Source organism: Epinephelus fuscoguttatus, linkage group LG2, assembly GCF_011397635.1.
Source record: "Epinephelus fuscoguttatus linkage group LG2, E.fuscoguttatus.final_Chr_v1".
Classification (NCBI taxonomy): domain Eukaryota; kingdom Metazoa; phylum Chordata; class Actinopteri; order Perciformes; family Serranidae; genus Epinephelus; species Epinephelus fuscoguttatus.
Window position 1 is genome coordinate 36,426,192 of NC_064753.1, and position 22,209 is coordinate 36,448,400.

General features: G+C 39.2%; 1 protein-coding gene across 4 annotated transcripts; it reads left to right on the forward strand.

Annotated features, from left to right (window-relative positions):
- Positions 1 to 808: 808 nt before the first annotated feature.
- On the forward strand, positions 809 to 21,013 carry tgfbrap1 (transforming growth factor, beta receptor associated protein 1). Of its 4 annotated transcripts, XM_049599687.1 has the most exons (14): positions 809 to 1,043; positions 3,090 to 3,805; positions 5,415 to 5,609; positions 6,568 to 6,722; positions 7,805 to 7,887; positions 8,491 to 8,671; positions 8,792 to 8,952; positions 10,935 to 10,992; positions 11,104 to 11,247; positions 11,830 to 11,973; positions 13,159 to 13,318; positions 13,420 to 13,886; positions 15,946 to 16,080; positions 17,591 to 21,013. In XM_049599687.1, the coding sequence occupies exons 2-14, from the start codon at positions 3,109 to 3,111 to the stop codon at positions 17,612 to 17,614; spliced, it is 2,604 nt and encodes an 867-aa protein (XP_049455644.1). In that variant the 5' UTR covers positions 809 to 1,043; positions 3,090 to 3,108; the 3' UTR covers positions 17,615 to 21,013. The 4 variants fall into 4 exon arrangements, with proteins under 4 accessions (XP_049455644.1, XP_049455637.1, XP_049455620.1 ...); XM_049599680.1 differs by having other exon boundaries at positions 809 to 1,047; positions 15,946 to 21,013; XM_049599663.1 differs by having other exon boundaries at positions 15,946 to 21,013.
- Positions 21,014 to 22,209: the final 1,196 nt, after the last annotated feature.

Genomic DNA, 22,209 nt, shown 5'->3' on the forward strand with positions numbered 1-22,209 from the left:
ATAAGTATCTCAAAAAAGTAAGGTACTTGAGTAAATGTACTTAGTTTAGAGATGGAAACTAACTAAGTACATTTACTCAAGTAGCCTACTGTACTGAGGTACTTTTACTTTCCCTGAGTATTTCTAGTTTCTTCAGCCTTATACTTTTAGTACACTAATTACTATGGATTAAGCTAAAACTTTATTGAATTTAGGGGGAGATTCACAAGCTACCTGGCAGTATATGAAGCAAGTGGCCCATAGTTTCCAGCTGCAACACTGAAGTGATAAATACCTTAATATTATTTTGAAATGGGCCCTGCCGAACAAGTACTATTACTTTTGGCCCTTTAAGTATATCTTTATCAATATGTACTTTTCTACACTGCCCACTCCACCTGTAATGCCTGCAAACTTATTTTCAAACTCAACTTTAAATCATTTTTTGCTATTTTTAATGGGGATTTTTTAAAATTGTAAATCATTTAGTAATTAAATTTTACCTTTTACATGTTTTTTTCTCTTTACTCTTTCATTGTAAATCTGTATTCTTTATTATGTTTTATTATTTTATTGCTCTGTGAAGCACTTTGAATTGGACTGGTTTATGAAATGTGCTATAAAAATAAAGCTGCCTTGCCTTTTACTACACAAACATCTGAAGGCAGGACGTTTAATTTAAACTTTTAATTGTATTTCTGCACTGTGATATGCTTACTTTTACATTTGACAGTCAAATGTCTGGGGAATCAATCTTTTGTTGACATATTTAAGGAGTCAATTTGAAATGTGTTGACCCTTGCTGGAGGGTCTTGAACGCACCCCTGTATCAACCTGCAGCCAGCAGGAGTTCAGTGCAAATGGGCGGCGTTTTACACTGGACAAGGAAGACCTAACGCCACCATTCAAGCCGTATTTTTCAGCTGTCGGCGCGGTGCCAACCCGAGCACCATGGCTATGTTACTGTGTGGCTGTAAATGTGTGTCGTGGCCGCTGTTTTTGGAGTAGTAGGGCTCGCCTGTGTGTGGTGATCCGGCCTGCCGTCCTGAGCGCTGTCTGCAGCGGTAGGTATGCTCGCAAACGCCGACAGCACCAACAGAAACTAGGGAGGGAGTTGGTGCGCAGAGCATCATCTCAAGAAAGGAGAGGCCGGGTGGAAACTAGCAGTTTGTTTCTTCAGACAAGATACGCCATAAAACACATCATAAACAAGCCTTCATTTAGCCACACTGACAAGCTAGCTCAGCGTTAATTAGCTTGCTAGCATTGGCATCACTGGTATATTTAAGCTAGCTTTAGCCTAGCTAGCTAGCTGGCCCAGAAGCTACCTAATACAGTCAATTTAGACCCAACCACGACTTTCTCACATACTTAATCTATCTTAGCTCATGAACAAAACACTCTGCCTTCTGACAGCCTGTGTTAACATGTGCATTTTGTTTTGAAATTGTCGTTAGCCCCTATGGGTTTGCCAAAATAGCTAGCGTCACTCTTTAGCTGTCACCACTGTAGCAACGTTAAATGACAGAGTATGCTAGCTAATGTTTGCCACAACTGTTGAAAATAAACCAAAACTAGACTCAACCTGAATACTAATGAGAAAAGAGGACCAACTTGGCTTAAAAACATTACACAGGAGATTTGGGTAAGAGTGTGAATGGTCTTTAACAAGACATATGTTGAATATATAGGAAAGAAACCCATCAGTAACTTAAATATTGTTAGTTACATATGTGAACATGGTCATGTCTAAGCCTCATGTATTATTTCTGTCACACACCCCAAAGTGCCCAACCCATATTATGTGTGTGTACAAGACTGAGCTTGCATCACAAACAGTGGCAAGAAAGAAAAAAAATGAAACTAAAACAAAGCACACAATACAGTATTTACATGTGTCAGAGCAAATCAGATATAGATAAACTTATTAACACATAACACTCCTGTATGACGACAGTAAGTCCATAACACACCCTGAGCTTAGTCACGTACCTAATAGGGGTGGGAATCACCAGAGGCTCCATGATATGATATCACGATACTTTAGTCATGATACAATATTATTGCAATTTTAAACATATCGCTATAAAATATATTGCAATATATTTGGATTTTATTACCTGTTTTCAACTGTAAATTACGTCCCCAAAGGAAAACTTTGTCAAGATCTGTTTCATCTATTAGGAAAGAGTTTTCAGACTGTTCATCTCACTTCAGTTTTTTTTTTTTTTGCAGCAGCAGCAGCAGCAGAAAAATGAATGTAGTGGACTGAAAAAGTACTGACTATATTATTTAAATAGACTTCCTAAAGTTGTATTTGTATTTAACTTATTAATAATTTATGTAATAAGAGAATAAACACTTGGCACTGTGTGACAATACGATATTGCCGCACAAAACTATCGTGATACTAAGCTGTATCGATTTTTTTTTTTTTTTTTCTTTTCACTGCTAATGCCTAATATACAATTATAATTAATTTACTTATAATCTATAGAGATCATTCCACAGCCAAGGCAGAAACCAATTTCTGCGTGCCGGTGAGGTTATGTGTAAGGCTGCTTACCAGCCTCTTCATTGTGTAAAGTAGTTGATTAATTGTGACATAAAAAAAGAAAATTGAGAAATGTTTGCCACAATTTCCTAGAGCCTAAGATAATCAGGATTCCCACAGACCCTTAAAAAGTCTTAAAAGGCATTGATTTTATTAATCTAATTGGTATTAAAATGACTTAAATCAGTCTTTAAAAAGTCTTAAAAAGTTTTCCTAAAGCTGGTCTTAAATTCCAGTCTGAGTGGCATTACAAAAAGTCTGGTGGAACCCTGGTGAAATCAAATCAGTGCTTATAAACCTTGAGATTTTGGGAATGTTTTGAGGCTTGCACTTGTGTGTGTTATTATTCAGAGGTCAATCAGTCACGTAAGTCTGAACTGTCCAAAAGCAGAATACATCCAGAGTTTGTTGTTAGTATGGGACACACCCATGCCTCAGTATATCCTATTCATAAACAGTTATATTGCCACTTCATTGTGTATAAAAGAAAGTGTTTTGTCATAAACTGTCATTTGTTTGCAGTTTTGTTGATGCCTGTCTGTTTTGTATCATCTAGTGTAGATGCCTTGGCCGAGATGAGTGTGAAGGCTTTTGAGCTTGTCCCCGCTGTGGAGCGAGATCTTCTCATGGGCGACAAGGCTCGCATCAACATCGAGTGCATCGAATGCTGTGGAAAGCACTTGTACATGGGCACCAATGACTGCTTCATCCACCACTTTCTGCTGGATGAGGTCACTTCCTCCAAAGGGAAACTGAGTTACCTGGCTCAGAAGCTGCTGCACAAATATCTGGGCCTCAAGAAGCCGGTTGCTGAGCTGCGCGCCGCCTCAGCATTGGAGCGTCTGATAGTGCTTTGCGATGGAATAGTGTTCCTGGTCGACATGGTGACACTGGAGACTGTCCCCTCGGCAGCAGGTGGTGGAGCCAAGATCAGAGGTGTGACAGCGTTCTGCATCAACGAGAACCCAGTGAACGGTGATCCGTTCTGTGTGGAAATGGGCGTGCTCTCCTCCAAGCGGCGGACAGTGCAGATTTACATGGTGTATGAGGACAGAGTGCAGCTGGTCAAAGAGGTGGCCACTCCTGAGCAGCCCTGCGCTGTCAGTGTTGATGGTTACTTCTTGTGCCTGGCCCTTGCTACACAGTACATGATTCTGAACTACAACACAGGAGCCTCCCAAGACCTCTTCCCTTACAACAGTGAAGAGAGGAGACCCATTGTGAAGAGGATTGGCAGGGAGGAGTTCCTCCTAGCAGCACCTGGTGGTCTGGGTAAGTCACAGCGTTGATTGGTCTTTAAAAGTCTTAGAATTCATTTTCCTTAAAGCAGGCCTATAAATGTATTGAAAAGACCAAAATGTAATCTACAATGGTTGTGAATCTTTTTTCGTGGTTGTGGGTTGTCAGCAGACGTTATAACAGAGACAAGTGAGACTTTTCATTGGGAAAAAAAAAAAAAACAACATAAAATGATGATGTGATTTTTGAAACAAGCAAGCATGTTCCCTCAAGTCTGGAGTATGATTTGTACGCTGGGGCGTCTCTGTAATGTTTCATTTATAATGATATTTTGTGAAACAGTTACATTTATCCAAAATTGCAGCTCCTGGGATTTAGACATTGCACTCTGCCATATTGTGATTTAAATAATATTTCGGTTAACGTGCAGCCCTACTCCTCGCTGCTGCTCCATCGCTATGGTCTCTCACCTTCTTCTTGCCTCCTTTAGTTTTGACTGGTTGACGTAAAACTCTGGTATACTGCTATTACAAAATGTTTTACCTTGTGGCAATAGGCTTATTCATCATTGTGTGAACTCTTTTGGTGAGGGCTTAAGTAACAGACCTTCATTTATATGGCCTAAATGTTCGGCACTCTATCTTTAAATTAATATTTTTTCTAATCTGATAATCCATCATTCTTGTGCCATTGAATTGCATACAGGTCACGTTATTGATTAATAATATTACAAGAAATTATCAGGGGTTTTTTTTACAGCTGAGAACTACAAACAAAACTGTGATATAAATGTCTATAAATTCACATACTTTAAAAATAATTGTAGGCTTTATTGTCCATACTGTATTTCTATCATTCTTTGGCCTGTGTGGCTGAAAAAAAGATAATAAATCAGATGCTGTGTGGTAAAATATTCAGTTTGTGAACAGACACTGCCGAAATCAAAGTATTGGCAGATCATCTTTATCTCAATATTACTTATTTTTTATTTATTATGTATTTGGAGTATGGTAAGGTATTTCACTAGTATATCATCAAATTGGGCTAGTGGTTAGAGCACTCGTCTTCCATATGGAAGGTCCAGGGTTCGAATCCTGCTGGGGTCGACGTTAGCAAAAGCATGCAGTCGCAAGAGATTCCCACCGCCAAATCAAATGGGATCAGATTCCTTGAGAAGGGTTTTGGTATCTGAGCCAAGTCCTCAACGAGGGCGTGTCTCAAGCCATTGTAGATGGAAGGTTCCAGACTTAAAAGTGGATTCAGGCTAACCTTCATCATTTTTACAGCCTGTGTGCATTTGCTGTGTTTCTTCAGTGGGAATCTTTAAGTTTTAGAAAAGTTCTTAGTATTTTTTATTTTTTTTTACTTAATGCTAAAACACAGCAACCAGCAGGGAAGTGTGGCTGGCCTCAGTATTTACATTTTTCCGCTGCTGGAAGGCGTGTTCATGTGTTTCAAGTGAGAAGAAATTGTCCGCAGCTCGCTGAGCTCAGATTAGCCGCCGCAGCTTTCCAGAGACATTGCATTGCAGCTCGCCGCAGACCACACTTCCCTGCTGCTTGGTGTGTTTTCCATAATGGTGTGTTTGCATGACATATTCCTGTTTATCCTTACACTTGTCTCTCCACATCCCCCCCTGCAGGAATGTTTGCCAATGCAGAAGGGGTATCTCAGCGGGCTCCAGTTAACTGGTCAGAGAGCGTGATTGGTGCCGCTGTGTGTTTTCCGTACGTGGTGGCGTTGGATGAAAGCTTCATCACCATCCACAGCATGTTGGACCAACAGCTGAAACAAACACTTTCATTCAGGGATGGACACATTCTGCAAGACTTTGAAGGTATCCTCCTCAAATATTGCTTTCTTAAACATTTTGAGCCAAAGTCGACCAATCAAACCAACAACTGATTGATTATCTTGTTGATGTTAACACATTTTTATTATTATTTATTTAGATTGTAACACATTTAATTGTCATAAAGGTAAAGATGCTCCTTTTGATACTAAACACCTGTTTGAAATGACATAAGAAGAAGATGAAGAACTGTTAAGTGAAGTTTCACCTGACACTAGCATTATGTTTACTATACATCACAGCCTCTTACAGGTCTCCTCATTAACATGCTCTTTTTTGTCAAAACCTGGTGCCTCTTTTGCCCATGATGCAACTCAACCCTTGACAATTTCTGGTATTTTACGCTCGTAGTGGCTAATGTAACCTTGAGCCTCAAGCAGAAGTAAGGAGCAGCTACAGAGGTCTCACTTCTTTCTGACTCCACACCCCCAGATTTTGTACATTTTCAAACTTGTAGTAAATTGTCCATCCCATATATATGTGTATTTTATAGAATATTATATAAACTGGAGATAAATCAAGTGTCTTTAACTGCGCTTCCTTGTTGCACACAATTTTCTGAAGAGTGAAAATGGAAAACAGGCCTCTGTTGTTTAAGTAGTCCAGAGAGAAACCAAAACCTTTTTAGCAGGAAGAGTCAGAGAGCCTGGGAGAGCTGCACACTGGGGCTTTAATTGTTAATGGGATCTGAAGCAGAAGCAACCTTTTCCTGTTACAGAGAATCCTTCATTTTAACAGCTGATACGCAACTGAAGCTGAACACATGAAACCTTTTCTAAACCGTCCGTAAATATTTTTTTAAAGGATATAGTTTGTTGTGTAAACCACAGGATTAAGATTAAGTCTGCTGGTTGTTTAAACAGGCCACTTGTGACATCAGTATGTGTATCAGTGGCTGTTTGTGCGTGTTGAAGTTCTGACCTGAGAGTGTTGTGTGTTTTAGGAAAGGTCATACTGGCTTCTACTAAGGCAGTGTATGTCCTGGTACCCCTGCCGCTGGAGAGACAGATCCAGGACTTACTGGCCAGTCACAGAGTGGAGGAGGCGCTTGTCCTCACAGAGGGAGCACAGCAAAATATTCCCAAAGACAAGTTTCAGGTAACAAACAGTGTGTTGTTGTGACTTTATGGCTGAAAAGGAAATGATGTATGGCATTCATGGCCCATATAATTATACTGGTATTGCCAATAAGCTTTGATTATATAAAAACTTTGTTTGGGCAGAAATGTTTAATGTAAATTATTAATCTGAGCTGAGTCATGTGAGTGTTATAACATCATGATATTATTATTAATATTATAATTATTGATTTCATGCTTAACAATAGGAACATGTTTCCATATTCAGGTCAACTCGCGTAACGTTCACCTCACCAGTCTCTCTGTGCTCCGCTCCTTGTGTGTGTGGATCATGGATGTATAAAGAGAACTGGAAACAATGTTGGAGGCGGGAGCCTCACTCATTCCTATCAAAGTTCAGGGCGCTTGAAGCCAAAAAAGTTTGACTTCCCATGTATAAAATTACTGGGATCTTCAGCACCGTTGGGCCCAAAGAGCAAGCACACTACAAACTTTAGTGAGCCAAGCAGCTAACTTTCACTGACTGAACAGTTACTTCCAGTTTAGCCCACCGCTAACTTGAATGGGGATAAAATGATTTTACAGCTTTTCCAGACTTTCGAAATGTTGTCAGACGGAATCAATCAAATCCCGATAGTGAAACAAGTCATTTCGTGGAGCTTGTGATGCTCACAAAAATGCATCCACTGATTTACAGAACTTTCTTTTACCATGTCAGTCTATGGGGAAAAGTGTTTTTGGGCCCGGTGGCATCATGTGAGAGCTGGAAGTTGTAATGCAGCTGTTTGGCCACTGCAAAAATTGGCTTCATGGCTCGGGGCTTGGTTTGGATGGGTGAAGCCTGCCCTGGATTAAACACAGAGAGGATTTTGTAAATGACAGCAAAACACAGTACAGAACAACACTGCACAGAAGCCCTCACAAACGCAAATCATTGCGTTCTAGATGAATGGATATTTGGAGCTATTTTGGGCATTTAAAAGGTTGTTGTTGTTTTTCCTGGCAGGAGTTCCTATTGGCCTAGTGGCCCACCAGGTCTGCAGTTATAGGGGAAACTGAAAATACAGTTGTCTCATATACTGTCACTTCCTGTATGCACAGATTTTGCACAAAAGAATCCTCCAGCAGGCGGGCTTCATACAGTTCGGACAACTCCAGTTTCTAGAAGCAAAAGAACACTTCAGGTAAGAGTCTAAAATCACTGTCAGTGTGTCTTGCTCCATGACTGCTCTGTTTTGTCAGGATTAAAGTGTCTTGCAAGCACCATCAGGTCCAATGTTTTCCCTGGAAAGCCTCATGTTATCATCATAAATATTTTCAGTGATTAGTAATAGAGTGCTCATTTTTCCATTTCATCTCATATTACTGACCCTCATGTACCAGCACACATTGAGCTGAAGTTGTTTAAGGATTGCAAAAACCTTTTGCAGAAGGCATAATCTTTCTCTAACTACACATTAGTGGGAACCTTTAGTACCCAATCTTTGTAATGACTTTCCAACGTCATAATTTATAGATGCTTCTGCCAGGAACACAGTGTTTCCAGTCCTGAGGAGAACTTTCAAATTTATTTTTTAGTATCAATTTGTAATTTTCTGCATTACCAATGCAAATTCACAAAACCTTTTTCTGTGATTTAAATTTATAACAGATGTAACAGCTATGAGGTGTGTGTGTGTGTGTGTGTGTGTGTTCTATGCACTATGTGTGTGCGTTCGCTAGTTTCTGGCTTTTCATTGCTTCTGTCATTTGCAGTTTTTTTTCCTCTCCACCTTTTAAATTTGCAGAAAGGGTCAGCTGGATGTGCGGGAGCTTATATCTCTTTACCCACTGCTGCTGCCAGCTTCCTCTACATTCACACGCTGCCACCCTCCTCTTCACGAGTTTGCAGATCTCAACCACCTGGCACAGGGCGACCAGGAAAAAGTGCTGCGATGCAAGAAATTTCTTATCAGTTATTTGGGAGAGGTAAGTGGAGTAAAAACAACTGAGTTGTTTAAAGAGTTTTGCAGTGACATCACTTGACAGAAGTTATTGTAAAAGTGTTAATATATTACATGTAATGTTTTTCTTTGTCGCCACACACAGGTACGAAGCACAGAGGTGGCCAACGGCTGCAGAGAGGACGTCGACACTGCACTGTTAAAGCTGTATGCTGAACAGGATCATGACAGCCTCCTAGACCTGCTAGCTTCAGACAACTCCTGCCTGCTAGCAGACAGTGTCCCATGGCTGGAGAAATATCACAAGTGTGTATACTTTCAATTTTGGTTTTGAGTTGCTCCTTTTGAAGAATAAATTAATATGAATGATCACATAGGAAAAACACACAGAACATCACTGCATTTAAATACGCACAGGCCTATGACAACTTTTGTTGGATGATATATTGTCCCAAAAATAATTGCGATAAACGATGTTATTGTCATTTTGATGACCATTTTACACTACTGATATAATAATTATATAATAGCATAATAATGCAAGTACACTCTTTCAAAGAGCAATAAACTTTTAATTCTTAAGAATATTTTGACATTGGAATATTTTAACGAAATAAAGATATTAATGATATTAAAAATATTTAACATCATTTTCAAAAGTAATTTAACAGCTGTGAATGCACATAAGCAAGTATATATAAAATGTAGTACCTTTATAAAAGTAGCCAGAATTACTCAGTTTGAGACTTGACACCAAGTGATGCCTCTCGTGACTAGGAGACAAGCTTAGCGAAGCTCCGCTAACACCACATTTAGCTCCATAATCTGGCCGGTGTGCAGCAGTCTGCATGGATGGCCTGGGAGCTTGGTGTTTGCTGATGAATTTAGAAATTCTGATTTAGACAGCTTTATAAATCCCACTGGGATTGTTTGAATAGCTTGCCTTGCACACATACTGTAACATAACATACAGTAACACTTGCATAGTCACATAAATAAATGAGTAATAAATAGAAATCAGAAGTAAAAAATATGTCAGGGAGTTTGGTGGAATAAAGGAATCTATAAATAATGAAAAGTTAATCGACTGATTATAAATAAAAGAGATAAAAAACAAAAAGATAACAGAGAACTTAAAAGAGGTATTGCAGAGGGAAGAAAAGATTTTAAATAATGGTTAGTTAGAAGCAGGTAAAGCGTAACGATGCTCTGATGGCAACAGAGAAAATCCACCCGCAAGAACATGTCCAGGGGGCTTTTTTATAAACGTGTACACACAAAACCAGGCCTGAAAGTGATGTACGCCACTTCCCACAAGAACGTTGTGATCTATAAAAACACACTTGATGGGAGAAACTTTGACCCAAGCTTACCAACATTTTGGAGACAGGAAATTGGCAACACAGATGGTGAGGTGGAAGCCTGTTTGTACAAATTAGAATGTAGAATATTTTTTAGGGTACGCCATTTTTGGCTTTTGCCGGTATGTGCATTTTTAGTATGGATCCCTGCGCACTGTTTTATAAATGAGGCCCCAGAATAGGCTAAAATAAGTGTGGCTTTCTGGAGGATTTGTTGATTGCAGAAACCGGTCAAGTCCGGTTGTGTTAAGGATGACATTATTGGAGGGTAAAAGACAAAAGACAAACTTTTTGGCTCGTTGCAAAGAGTTGGCAACCCAAATACTATCAGGACTGTGCACCCTCCACTCTAAAAGTGCAGCTGCAGGCTACCTAACCTACGTTGTGTCTTTGAAGGGTTGTTTTAATTTTTCTTTGGACTTGTGTAAGTAGGTGGTGGTGGAGTAGGAAAAAAAGTCTTCTTATGGTTGGGAAAATCCTGTGGTTTATTCTAGCATCATGTTGGCTAATATGCTGGTGACATTCTTATTGTAACAAACACACGTAAATACAAGGGCAATATTGATTTAAGCAAAATGATCGAGGTCATGTCCATTTTTATTGTATGACAAGTCGGTACTGTAATTATCATGACAGGCCTAACACACACAGACATTTTAGTCTCAGCTTTTCAAGAGTCACATCTGAAGAAGTGCTGTTATTGAGATGGAGACTGATACATTTAGGCTGAAACAGCATCCAAAGATTTTGAAATTGTGACCGCACTTGCTTGTTAAAGAGTGATGAGGGTGAAGTTTGATGTATCATATCATGCTTAAAACTTTGGCACTTAGCAGAAGATGGGGCTTTGTTGGATGAATACTTGCTGTTGCTTGCTTTAATACTGTGTACAGTTTAGTCAATATAATTTCCCTCCCTCTCTCCTAGATATTTTGCACTCGGGCTGCTCTATCATTATAATGGTCAGGATGCAGCAGCACTTCAGGTACGCACACCTTAAATGTGTCTATTGGTTCTCACAGAAGAATTCAGCACCAACACTGTGTTTAGGAATTCATCAAAGTATTCTTTCTTAATGTTTTTTTTTTCCTGACAGTTGTGGATTCGTGTGGTAGACGGGGATCTGCAGGACTCCACGAGATCTGACCTGTATGAATACATCATTGACTTTCTCTGTACCTGCTCCAACCTGGATCTCATATGGAAGTATGCAGACTGGGCCTTGCGGAAGGATCCCACTGTAGGTTACCAGGGCCTCAAATGACCTCAAAAATGTCACTGTCCTACTGACAACTTGACATAAAGTTTAATGTGAAACAGCTGCATTCTTTTTTCTGAATTTAAATTGTTAATTGAAGGATAATGCCCATTGAGTAACAGAATACAGAACTACATGAGTTAGCCAAAAATATAAAACCACAGAAATTGCAACAATTAAATAAACGCACATATAACCACAGGACATTAGCATGATTATATAAAGATACAGTTCTTTCTACAGTTCTTTAGTCACGACTGAACTGATGTGTATAAAACAGTCATTATGGCAGTGGAGATTTGACCTGTCACTTCCCAGTGCTCACAAGTCATGTCTTCAGTTCCTTATAAAAAGATACTGAGCTCTTATCGAGTTCCCTTTATATACACAGGCATACAACTCCACTCATGTTTGGCTATAATAGAAAAAGCAGAAAGTCTAAATGGGCATTTCTGCACTACGCTGTATTTTCTTTTAACATTTTCACAACATTTTAATTTCCTCGTATTTTACATGAAGTGGTAGAACTACAGTGATAACCTAGTCTTTCTTTTTTATTCATAGAAAGGTGTCCACATCTTTACTAAGAGACCTTCCAGTAAAGATCTGCCAGAAGTGAAACACGATGATGTTATCACGTACCTGGGAAAGCACAGCCAGGCGCTGCTCCTCTACCTGGAACACCTGGTGCTGGAGAGAAGGATAAAGGTAAAATAAAAAGGATGAAAACTATCAGCTGTGGTTTTGTGGTGAGACAGATCTCTGTTGAGGTTTCACTGAGCAACACACACAATCTGTATTCGCCCCAGAGGTGCTGATCCAAACACTTACCTTCCTGCCAGCATCATTAGAGAAATTTCCCAGCAGTATCAGTTCTCCAAAGTACTGAGGCTGCAACAGTCTCACTGTTAACCACATGCTACAGATGAAGCTGGTCACATGGGACACAGTGACACAGTGGTTAGCACTGTCCCTTGACTTCCTCCTTCAATCCTGACCTGTGAGTCAGGTGACTTAGGTTGCCTTGAAAGGTTATGTATGATGGTGACGCTGTCAGGTGCACATGTAGAAAGATGATTTATTGCCAGCTGGAGAAACATGGCTGTGATGGTTTGAGTCCAGGGCAGGCTGTTAGGTTAGTGTTGACGAATTTGGTGCTGATCAAAGGCTGGTTTGCAGGAAGAGAGGGATGCTGTTCAGTTCAGCGATAGGGGTGGTTGTTTTGATGCGTTCTGCTCAGCGGTGCATTCTGACCTTAATTTACCGGGAGGAAAGCAGGTGGCAGCTCACACACTGTGGCTATAGAAACTTGAATTCAACTCCCTGCTGAATCAGCAAACATTCTGTTGCTGCTGTTAACACAAGTTAGACCCAACTCTGCTGCTGGCCGCCAGCCTCTTGTGAAAATTGAAATTTAGATCTGATCTAATTGGGTGTGCCGCTTAAGTAGAGCCTGTAGACAGCCCCGGGCCGGCCCAATTTAACCGCCTGTTGTGTGTGTCCGTGCATTTGTGCGAAATATTTGCACCAGGGCTACTCATAAATATGTTACGCTGCTGGGTATGCACATCCTCAATGTCAGCCCAGCTCATCCCAGGAGTCCTGCTGCATAAATATGAGGTCTTGATAGAAAAATGGGGGACGACTTGTCAGTAGTTGTTAATGAAGGTGGATCCTGTTGGCATCATGGAGGTATAAAAAGAACTGGATACAGTGTTGGAGGCAGGGGCCCTGTTCATTTCTATGAAAGATGCTCAGTGGTACATCAAGTTAAAACAATTCAATTTTCTGTGTGAGACATTACCTGGAGCTTCCACTTTCTTTCATTCAGTCATCCTCCTAATGGAGCGTTTATTGAATTCAGATTGTTGTCTTCCATGTTTGTGGATGCAGAAAGAGAAGTTCCACACACACCTGGCCGTGTTGTACCTGGAGAGAGTCTTGTCACTGCTGTCGGAGTCGCCATCAGATGAGGAGCAGCTCACCAGAGCTAGAGAGAGGCTCCAAGCTCTGCTCAGGGAGTCCAGCCTATACCGTGCACAGTATCTTTTAGGTGAAAAACAATTCTGACGATGTATACATGAACATTAGGTGTTGCGTGTTGTTGTGATAGGTTTTGACTTGTAATGTTTCATGTCCTTGTGTTTAATTTAGCTAAGATGGAGAACTGTGAACAGCTGCTGCTAGAGCGTGCGACACTACATGGAAAGCTGGAGGAGCATGACAAAGCACTGCATATATTGGTGCACGAGCTGAGAGACTTCCCGTCCGCCGAGGCCTTCTGTATATGGGCCTCTTCTTGTCGGGATTCTGCTTACCGGCAGCAGCTTTTTCACCAGCTCTTGGGGGTGTATCTAGACGGGAGCCTTCCTGGAAAGCCTTCCACTCAGACTGCAGCAGGAGGTGGAGACCTGGAGATGGCAGCAGTGGACCTCCTAAATCGGCACGGCGAGGTGTTTGATGCCGTCCGTGTCCTGCGCATGCTCCCTGACGGCTGGTCGCTGCAGCTGCTGCGGCCCTTTTTGGGTCGAGCCGTCAGGGCCAGTATGCATGCCTGCCGCACCTCCCAGATCGCTCTGGGGCTAGCCCACTCTGAAAACCTTCAACTGCTGCATGACAGGGTGAGGAACACATCACATTATATGACAGCATGTGTTATTTTACTGTCGTGGGTGCAACACAATGATTTATTAAGATGTGACCTTTTTATTATTTTAAAGACAAGACAGAACTAGTTTCACAAAAATCTAAAACTGTTCTTTTTGTTATCATCAGTTCATGGTTTAAGTCATTTTTTTCAAACAAAGATGCCGAACATTTGCTGGTTCTAGCTTCTTAAATCAGGGGATTTGATGCTTTTCATTGTCATATATGATAGTAATATGAATATTTAGGGGTTTTGGATTGTTGGTGGGATGAAATTAGACTTTTGAACACATCTCCATGTCCATCCATCTCCGTTTCTGACCTTTTATTGCCCAAATGTTTGATCAATAAACTAGGACTGTACCTAACTCAGAATAATGTCAGTTGAATTTGGCTGTTCAATACAAATATTTGACTATTTGTTTTTCCAAATAGAGTCTGAGAGTTTGAATGGTGTTTGGCGAGACATTCACAGTGACAGCTTCGGTCACCTAATATAATAAACAAGGCAAGTTAGCCCTCTGAGCTAATGCGTGCTAGTCATGCTAATGATGGATGAGAAATGTGCAGTTTTTGCTGATAAGACATCAAATAAAAGCCACAGACTGGTCCGTATTAAGTTGTGAGCTGCACATTCACCACTTCTAAGCAGAAGGCGGAAGATAACGTTATCTTGGAGCCTGACTGGATAAAGCCTTTCTTCCTCCAGGCAGCTTCCTCTGTCTCACTCAGACTCACCCTGGGTGTGTGGTTGGAGCTGCCTGCACCAGAGTGCCGCATTAAAGTGAGGAGTGCTCATTTGGCAGCTAAATCTGGGAACCAAAACATCCCCAAGTACAATCACTGACAAAAAAAAAAACAAAACACCTGCCTGACTAAGATTAAAATCTTTGACTTTCAGGGGGCAGCCCTACAATGATCAAGAGAATAACCGGCAGATTAATTGAAAATTAAAATACCTGTTATTAGCAGCCCTCAACTGAACTTTGACAATCTTTTAAGCCTCCATAATTTAAACGTTGTGCAAGCAAATCAGCTTAAGTCTTGGAGCTTTCTTTCTCTCTTTGAACTGAGATATAAATAAATCAAATAAGTAATTCTTGGTGGGTTAGTCACCTTAAATTTAAATCAATTCTTTTGACTTTCTGGTTTGGTGTGTATGGGCCTTTAGAGCTACTGACCCAGCAACTCAATTTTTACCGCAGACAGAAGACATTTGATGAACAATACACAGAACTTGTTTCCTGATTTGCTTTATCTTTTTTTATATATATATATATTTGATAGTTTTATAACAAATTTGACAAGATCCATGACAAAGAAAGTTGCGCTTGAACACCCCGCAAGAACTACAGCTAACGGCCAACTAGCATGTTAGTAAGTCTTCATACCAGCAGGCGGCGGTGATGGTCTGTATTTGTCACTCTAATAGAGAAACTGGAAGACCGACAGGAGGAATTCAAGATGCCATTGAGCCTGTTGGCACATTATCAACACAGCTTGATGATGAACAAATTATATTTATCAGGCGCTAACAAACAATAACACAAAACATTACGACCCGTTTCTTTTAACGAGCTCAATGGCTGGTTTGTTTTCATCTCATGCCCTCTTGACTTAATCCGTTTGTGTACTTTCCTCACTTCCGTTTTTCCAAAAACACTGAGCTAACCTGCCAGTTGGAGAGATTTCACTCACCAATGGGCTCCGCCGCATCCGATGCTGATCCAACATCCTGAATCGCTGAAAAGCAGGGCCGACTAGTGCCAAAGGTGCAGGACACACCGCAAAAACTAGGGTGACAGACGCCGACCAACAGCCGACTTGCAGCTGTGCGTCAGGGCCTTAAGGACAGAATAAATAACTTTGTCATTTACCTCTAAAATTGGAGAAAAAGAACAAATGTTTATGAGTAAGCATTTATTGTCTGGTTGATTATTCAATTTTCTCATATAATTTTACCATCTGTAGTGTTATGTTAGTGCTCATTGCTGTATGAACTCATAACTCTATTTTTATGTGTTTTCTCCTCAGTTGAAACACCGGAAGAAACCAATCTTTGTGTCTGAAAAGAAAGGATGCCACCTGTGCCACAACACCTTCAGCGAGCCTGACGTGGTGTGCCTGCCGGGTGGAGTGCCTGTCCATACTCACTGTGTCGCCCAGAGAGTAAGAGACTCTCCCACAAAGAGACAGTTAACTAATAGCAGTAACCATACGTGAGACTTGAGCCTTCAGACCACCACGTGAGGCACCAAACTAAAGCAGGACATGCTGAGGACTGTGGGGGAAAAACAAAAAGCACAGAACACCCAATGCCATAGTAGAATCTGCTATGGAGAGAAACACAAAGGAAGCTGTGCGAGTGCGTGTATCTGTGTGTGTGAGTGTGTATGAGAGCGAGAGAGCAAGGGAGAAACAGATGATTTCATCAATTTAATCCTGTGCCGTAATTATACCACACTGTCAGACTGCAAGTTTTTAATAGCAGTGAGTAACAACAGCTACGTCCCTCGGCCCTTTAATCCACTTAAACAGAGAATGAATCAAAGAAAGGCTCCTGTGCTTATCCGTGGGTTCAGTGCTGTATCGGTCATCGTCTCCGCTTGAACAGTTTTAAACCTGAGATTTGAGAAACTGCTTGAACACACAATATTTGAAACCTGTTGCAGATATTTCCAAAGCATGCATAGTATTACCACTCTTACAGTTCTGGTCTGATCACCTCATGTGGGTATTGTATTAATATTGTCCTAACTTGCACATTGCAGCGTTAGGTTTTAATGTGAAATACTACAAAGACTCATCCGTGCTGATGGAAACAGAGTCTTTTATGTCTGTCTTTTACTCTCTGGGATCTGGTCTCACTGCTGCTTTATTCCCCCCCTCAGCCGTAAGGGCATTGGATGTTGTATTCACAGTAATTCAGTTCAACATTTTGACCCAAATCCGTTAGATTTTGAATGTCCTGTTATCGAGGTGAGAGACCGTCTGTCAGTGTATCGTCTGTGGAGCAACAACAGTGTAAAACACTACATGAAATGTTACATCGCTCCACTACTCATCAATACATGGGAGTGGGGATTCAATACTTAAACTGCAGTAGTCAGATTAACCCTCTAAAACCTGCACACATCAAATAATCTTTATTGATAATATGTCAATAGACACCTTGTGAAACATGCAAGCAGATGTACACAGTAAGTTGGAGATGTGTACAGAGTATCATCAGATTATGTGAAGACAAACTCCATTTAAATTTTGTCTGGTTTTGGGTAACAAATGAAATAAATCAATTGCCATCATACAGATCCATTTTGTTTGTTTGGCCAGGGAACATACAGTAATAGGGAGGTGAAGACCCTCCTCTTCCAGTGTCCCTCATGGGAGCTCATTTTTAAAATATGTACAGTAATCAACGGCAAGAAGCAATATGTTTTAACCCCATTTCAATTATGCCATGTATTACACCAGTGATGTTTGTCAATTTAAAACAGTTTTTCAGGTTGAGAAAGTCGTTTGCTCATCATAAGTTTGTCACTGTACCATTTAGTTTTGTGTGAATTCGCTCGGTGAACTACATCTCTCCTCTCGCACACCTACACCAACTAGCTATCTAATACCCTTTTTTCCTTTGGCACGCATGCCTTGCTGATTTTTGTCTCAATTGTTTGTTTAGACACGCTGTGCCACACTACGCTGAGCCGGAGGTGGACCCTCTCAGGAGTAAGTCCAAGAGCTGGGCAAGGTGGAGTTTAGTTTCTCTCCTGCGTCCTGTTTTTGATTAAGATATCTGCTTTATTTTACTGTTTTCATGTTTGCTATCCGCCGTATCAGAAGTTGTGTGAAGCTGCTGCTTGAAATCTCAACATTTCCTTATGTTGGTTCTTCACTATTAAAGTTTATACATAAGAAAATAATGGGGTAGGTAACTTAGCTGTGTTTCAAACACAAATTAAGATTATCTGTTGTTGATGTGTTTTACCAGCGATTCCTGAGGTCTCATTTATGAATATTGCGTACACACAAAACGATGCCTGATTGAAGAGTACGCCACCTCCCACTAAAGCTGTGAAGTATAAAAACAGACTTGATGGGAGAAACTTTGACCCATGCTTATGAACATTTTGAAAATAGGAAATTGATAACGCAGATGGTGAGGTGGAGGGCTGATTGTACAAACCATTTTTTGCTTTTGTCCGTACGACATGTGTAGTTGTTCGAATTACATATTTTCAGAGTTTTGTACTTCAACAGTTTTCTGACAAACTGTGACTTTGTTTAGTTGCATAATTATATTTTAAATTGACAAACATCGTATGTGTGAATCATGAAACAATTCAAACGGGGTCAAAAAATTGTCCCCCTCAGAAACGGGGGGGGGGGGTTAACCTCTCTATAAAGACATCCAAATGTGCCAGTGGCAACATTTAGGAGGCCTCAAGATTAATATTCTTTGGCTTAAGTCCTCAGGAGGGGCCCAGAGGTAATTTGTTCCGCATAATCATTACAAAATAATCATTGTCAATTTAATAATGTGAGATAATTTAATTAATCTCCGTTGTCACCATCTGTGGGTGATTCCAGTGTTTTTTCACAACTTACATTTTGTGATGCAAGAAATGTAGTGCCCCTTTTTATTTAGCATGTAAAACAGAGTTTGACCACAGGCTGGCAGTAATGTGTGAAATCTCTAAACAAACATGAGGGTAAAATAACTCTATGGTATCCTTTAAGTGATGAAAAAATAATACATGAAGCTGTTTGGAACAAATCCTCTGAACCTGTTTGATGGTTTTTCTCTCTTATTCTCTGCGTCACGCCACAGCTCAATAACACACACCCTGGTTTTGGTTGAAAGGAAATGCTTTGACATTTAATCATGCTATTAAAACATCTTCCTGTAAATGATGGAAAAACACAAACTCATTGCTTAAACTGTGACAGTGAACGGGATCGGCATGAAACCTCCGGATTAGGCGTTTACTGTGGTTGAATATGAATTTCTACCACATTTCTTTCTAAAGTAACAGATGTCTGTCAAAGAAAATGGTCATCTCATAATGCACGACATGATCCTGCACATTACTTGTTAACTTTTTTTTAATGTTTTGACATTAAGAGAAAACAAAACCGTCATCATCAGTGGTTTTGATGACCCAAGAAAAACACGTGGCCTGATACAAATCAGCTCTGCTGGATTTATGGCTGTAACCTCTTCACCATGAAACCCGTCTTTAAAACGGAAATTAAACAGATTATATTATAAATACGCAGAGGTGGGACCAAGTCACAAGTAAGTCTCCAGTCTTTACACACAAGTTCTGAATCACAAGTCCTGATGTTTGAGTTTGAGTCCTGAAACAAGTCGTAATGGGATTTTCACCAAATGTAATGCAAATATTTACAAAAATCATGAATGCATTTTAAAATTTGCATTTATTTGTAAATCAAGTTTGTTAAAACTTAGCCGTTAGCTAAGCATTAGCTCGCTAACTAGGTTAACATTTGCCGCAATTTACCGTCCTTTGTGCAACTTCAAATGCCAAACGAAGTTGAATGTTGTTGCATCTCCGTCTGTAATTTTTGGCCTGCACATTTTGCATACTGCAGTTTGTTTTTTGGTGACCTCTACATAGTTTTGTACATGAACAAAATTATCTCTAGTATTTTTTCCAACTGGCATTCAGTAAGGTAACATCAGTTCTTCACGATGCCGTTGGATCGGTTGAAGAATAAATAACTTTAATGTTAGCTGATTCTGGAAATGAAGGGAAATGAATTGATTCATGGCACACTTTTTAGATAACATACTTTTTAATCTTTGAGCCTGAGAGGGTGTCAAGCGTTTTCAACAAAAACGATCAAGTCCAAATGACGTCACAAATCATTGGTGTTAAAGTCCAAGTTGAGTTGCAAGTTGTCTTCAGATTTTGTCAAGTCAAAAGTCATTTGTGACTCATGTCCGAGTCATGCAACTTGAGTCCACACCTCTGTAAAGAAACCCTAAAAACCTTTACAGACTTGTCATCACCAAACAACGCTTTGTTTCATCGTATGTGTGGGAAAATGAAAGTGCAGCCTGGACCTCGTAGATGTTTTTCCCAGACGGACATAACTAACGGCAGGTACATAATGTGTTTCGTAAATGTCTGCTGAAGGTGAAGCTTTGCTGAAAGATGTCGAATGTTGAAAAATAGTGATAACTGCGGCAGCGGAGGATGCATGAATGTCATAACAGAGCACTGAGAGAAAACACACACAGAACACTCTTTCTGAAGTTAAATCAATGTTTACTTCCATGTTTCTTTTTCATATTAAACACTCGTCTTTTGTGTTAGAGATGTGTCTCTTACTGAAGATGGCCATTCAGACTTACAGTTATCGAAAAAGCAATTTTGACAGTCACAACTTCTCAAAGATCAGAGGATGGTCGAATGATTCTTTACCCAAACACACTACAATCTCTGTTCAAGTTATTTGTAAGGACTCCTCTTCAAAGGAGAGGCTCAATCAGTATTCCTGAAATCAAACCTCTATGGAACATGATTTGAAATTGTTACCAGCTGAGAAACACGACAGAAGCAAAACCCAAAAGAACAGAAGTATCTCCCCTCGATTGTTTATTCCAAACTCACAATTGTCCGACCTTCTTAAACACCGTTGTTGGTTTTGCTTGTTTCTCTGGTGCCTGTGCTGTTGACGCTAGCCTTCTGTAACTGCGACACATTTCTGCGAGGGGAACTTTGTGCAAACATGGGACTATTTTTCTAACATGGAGATCTGAAAATTGTAGATTGTGTAGGCTCGACTCACTTTCCATGACAGAAAATCCACAGCTTTCTGCACAGCATCTTTCTGTCTGAACAGTTTAAGTGTAGCTTGCTTAAAAAGCCTCCTAACCATGACTTCAGATAATTAAAAAAAAATACAGTACAGTTGTGTGGAAAAAAAATGCTATTGTATTTTATAAATATATGTAAACTGGTATGTATATACTGCATTTGTACTTGTTTGTTGCTTTCTAAATCAATGCCAATGTGGATGGAGTGTACAAACTGTAAATCCGTCCCATTTTAATAAACATGAAACTGTATATCAACTCATGGAGGCATAATTTCTCATTTCACACCTCCAAGTAATTCTCGTGTATGTTTATGGAACTCTTAATATCACATACAGCCCGTGTCACGCTCACTTATTGTTTTGACAGCAGAGCCCATAAAAGAAAGCCAGTTTTGTTTATCAGTCCTAAATGACTGATGTTTTTATGAAAGGATAATTTGCTTTTAGGAAATTTTACACTTTGCAACTGTGGGATTAAATCTCAGACAACATTTTTATGTTTCAGCATGAGGTTTCTAAGTGTACATGTGGACTGTGTACTCTTTACTTTTAGTGTGTACTGCAGCTGAACAAAGAAATATAACTAAATATTTAAAAAAAAAAATAAAATTAAATATTAAACAATGAATTAAATAAAATACATTAAATTAATAAATTGATTAATTAATTTTTTTTTAAAAATGTAATGCAAAAATGAAAAAAAAAAAAACTTTTTACTTTGTATGTACCGCAGCTGAACAAAGAAAAGAATATAACTTAATATTTCTAAAAAAAAAGGATTAGAAAATCAAATATTAAATTAATAAATTAAATTAAACAATAAATTAACAAACTGATTTATTTAAAAGATATTAAAATGTAATGCAAAAATGAAAAAAATAATAAAAAATACTTTTTACTTTTAGTATGTACTGCAGCTGAACAAAGAAAAACCAACTTAATACAACTTAATATTTGAAAAAAAATAGATTAGAAAATTAAATTTTAAATTAAATTAAATAAAATGCATCAAATTAACAAATTGATTAATTTAAAAAAATGTAATGCAAAAATAAAAATACAATGAATAAAAAATACTTTTTTACTTTAGTATGTACTGCAGCTGAACAAAGAAAAAATTATGATTTAATATTTTTTGAAAAATAGATTAGAAAATTAAATATTAAACTGATAAATTAGATAAAATACATTAAATTAAATTGATCTATTAAAGAAATTTAAAAATGTAATGCAAAAATGAAAAAAAAATAAAGGGAAATTTAAACAGGAAAGTAAATATCTTAATTTATTCACTCTCTTATTTATTTATGTATTTATTTTGGCAGATTCCGTCCACCATATCTCCCTGAGTATTATCAATGACAATGAGCCACATCCCTGCTAGAAACATTACGTAACTTTTCGTTTTGCAATTGCATATGACAATAAATTATTTTCCACTATGTACGTAAT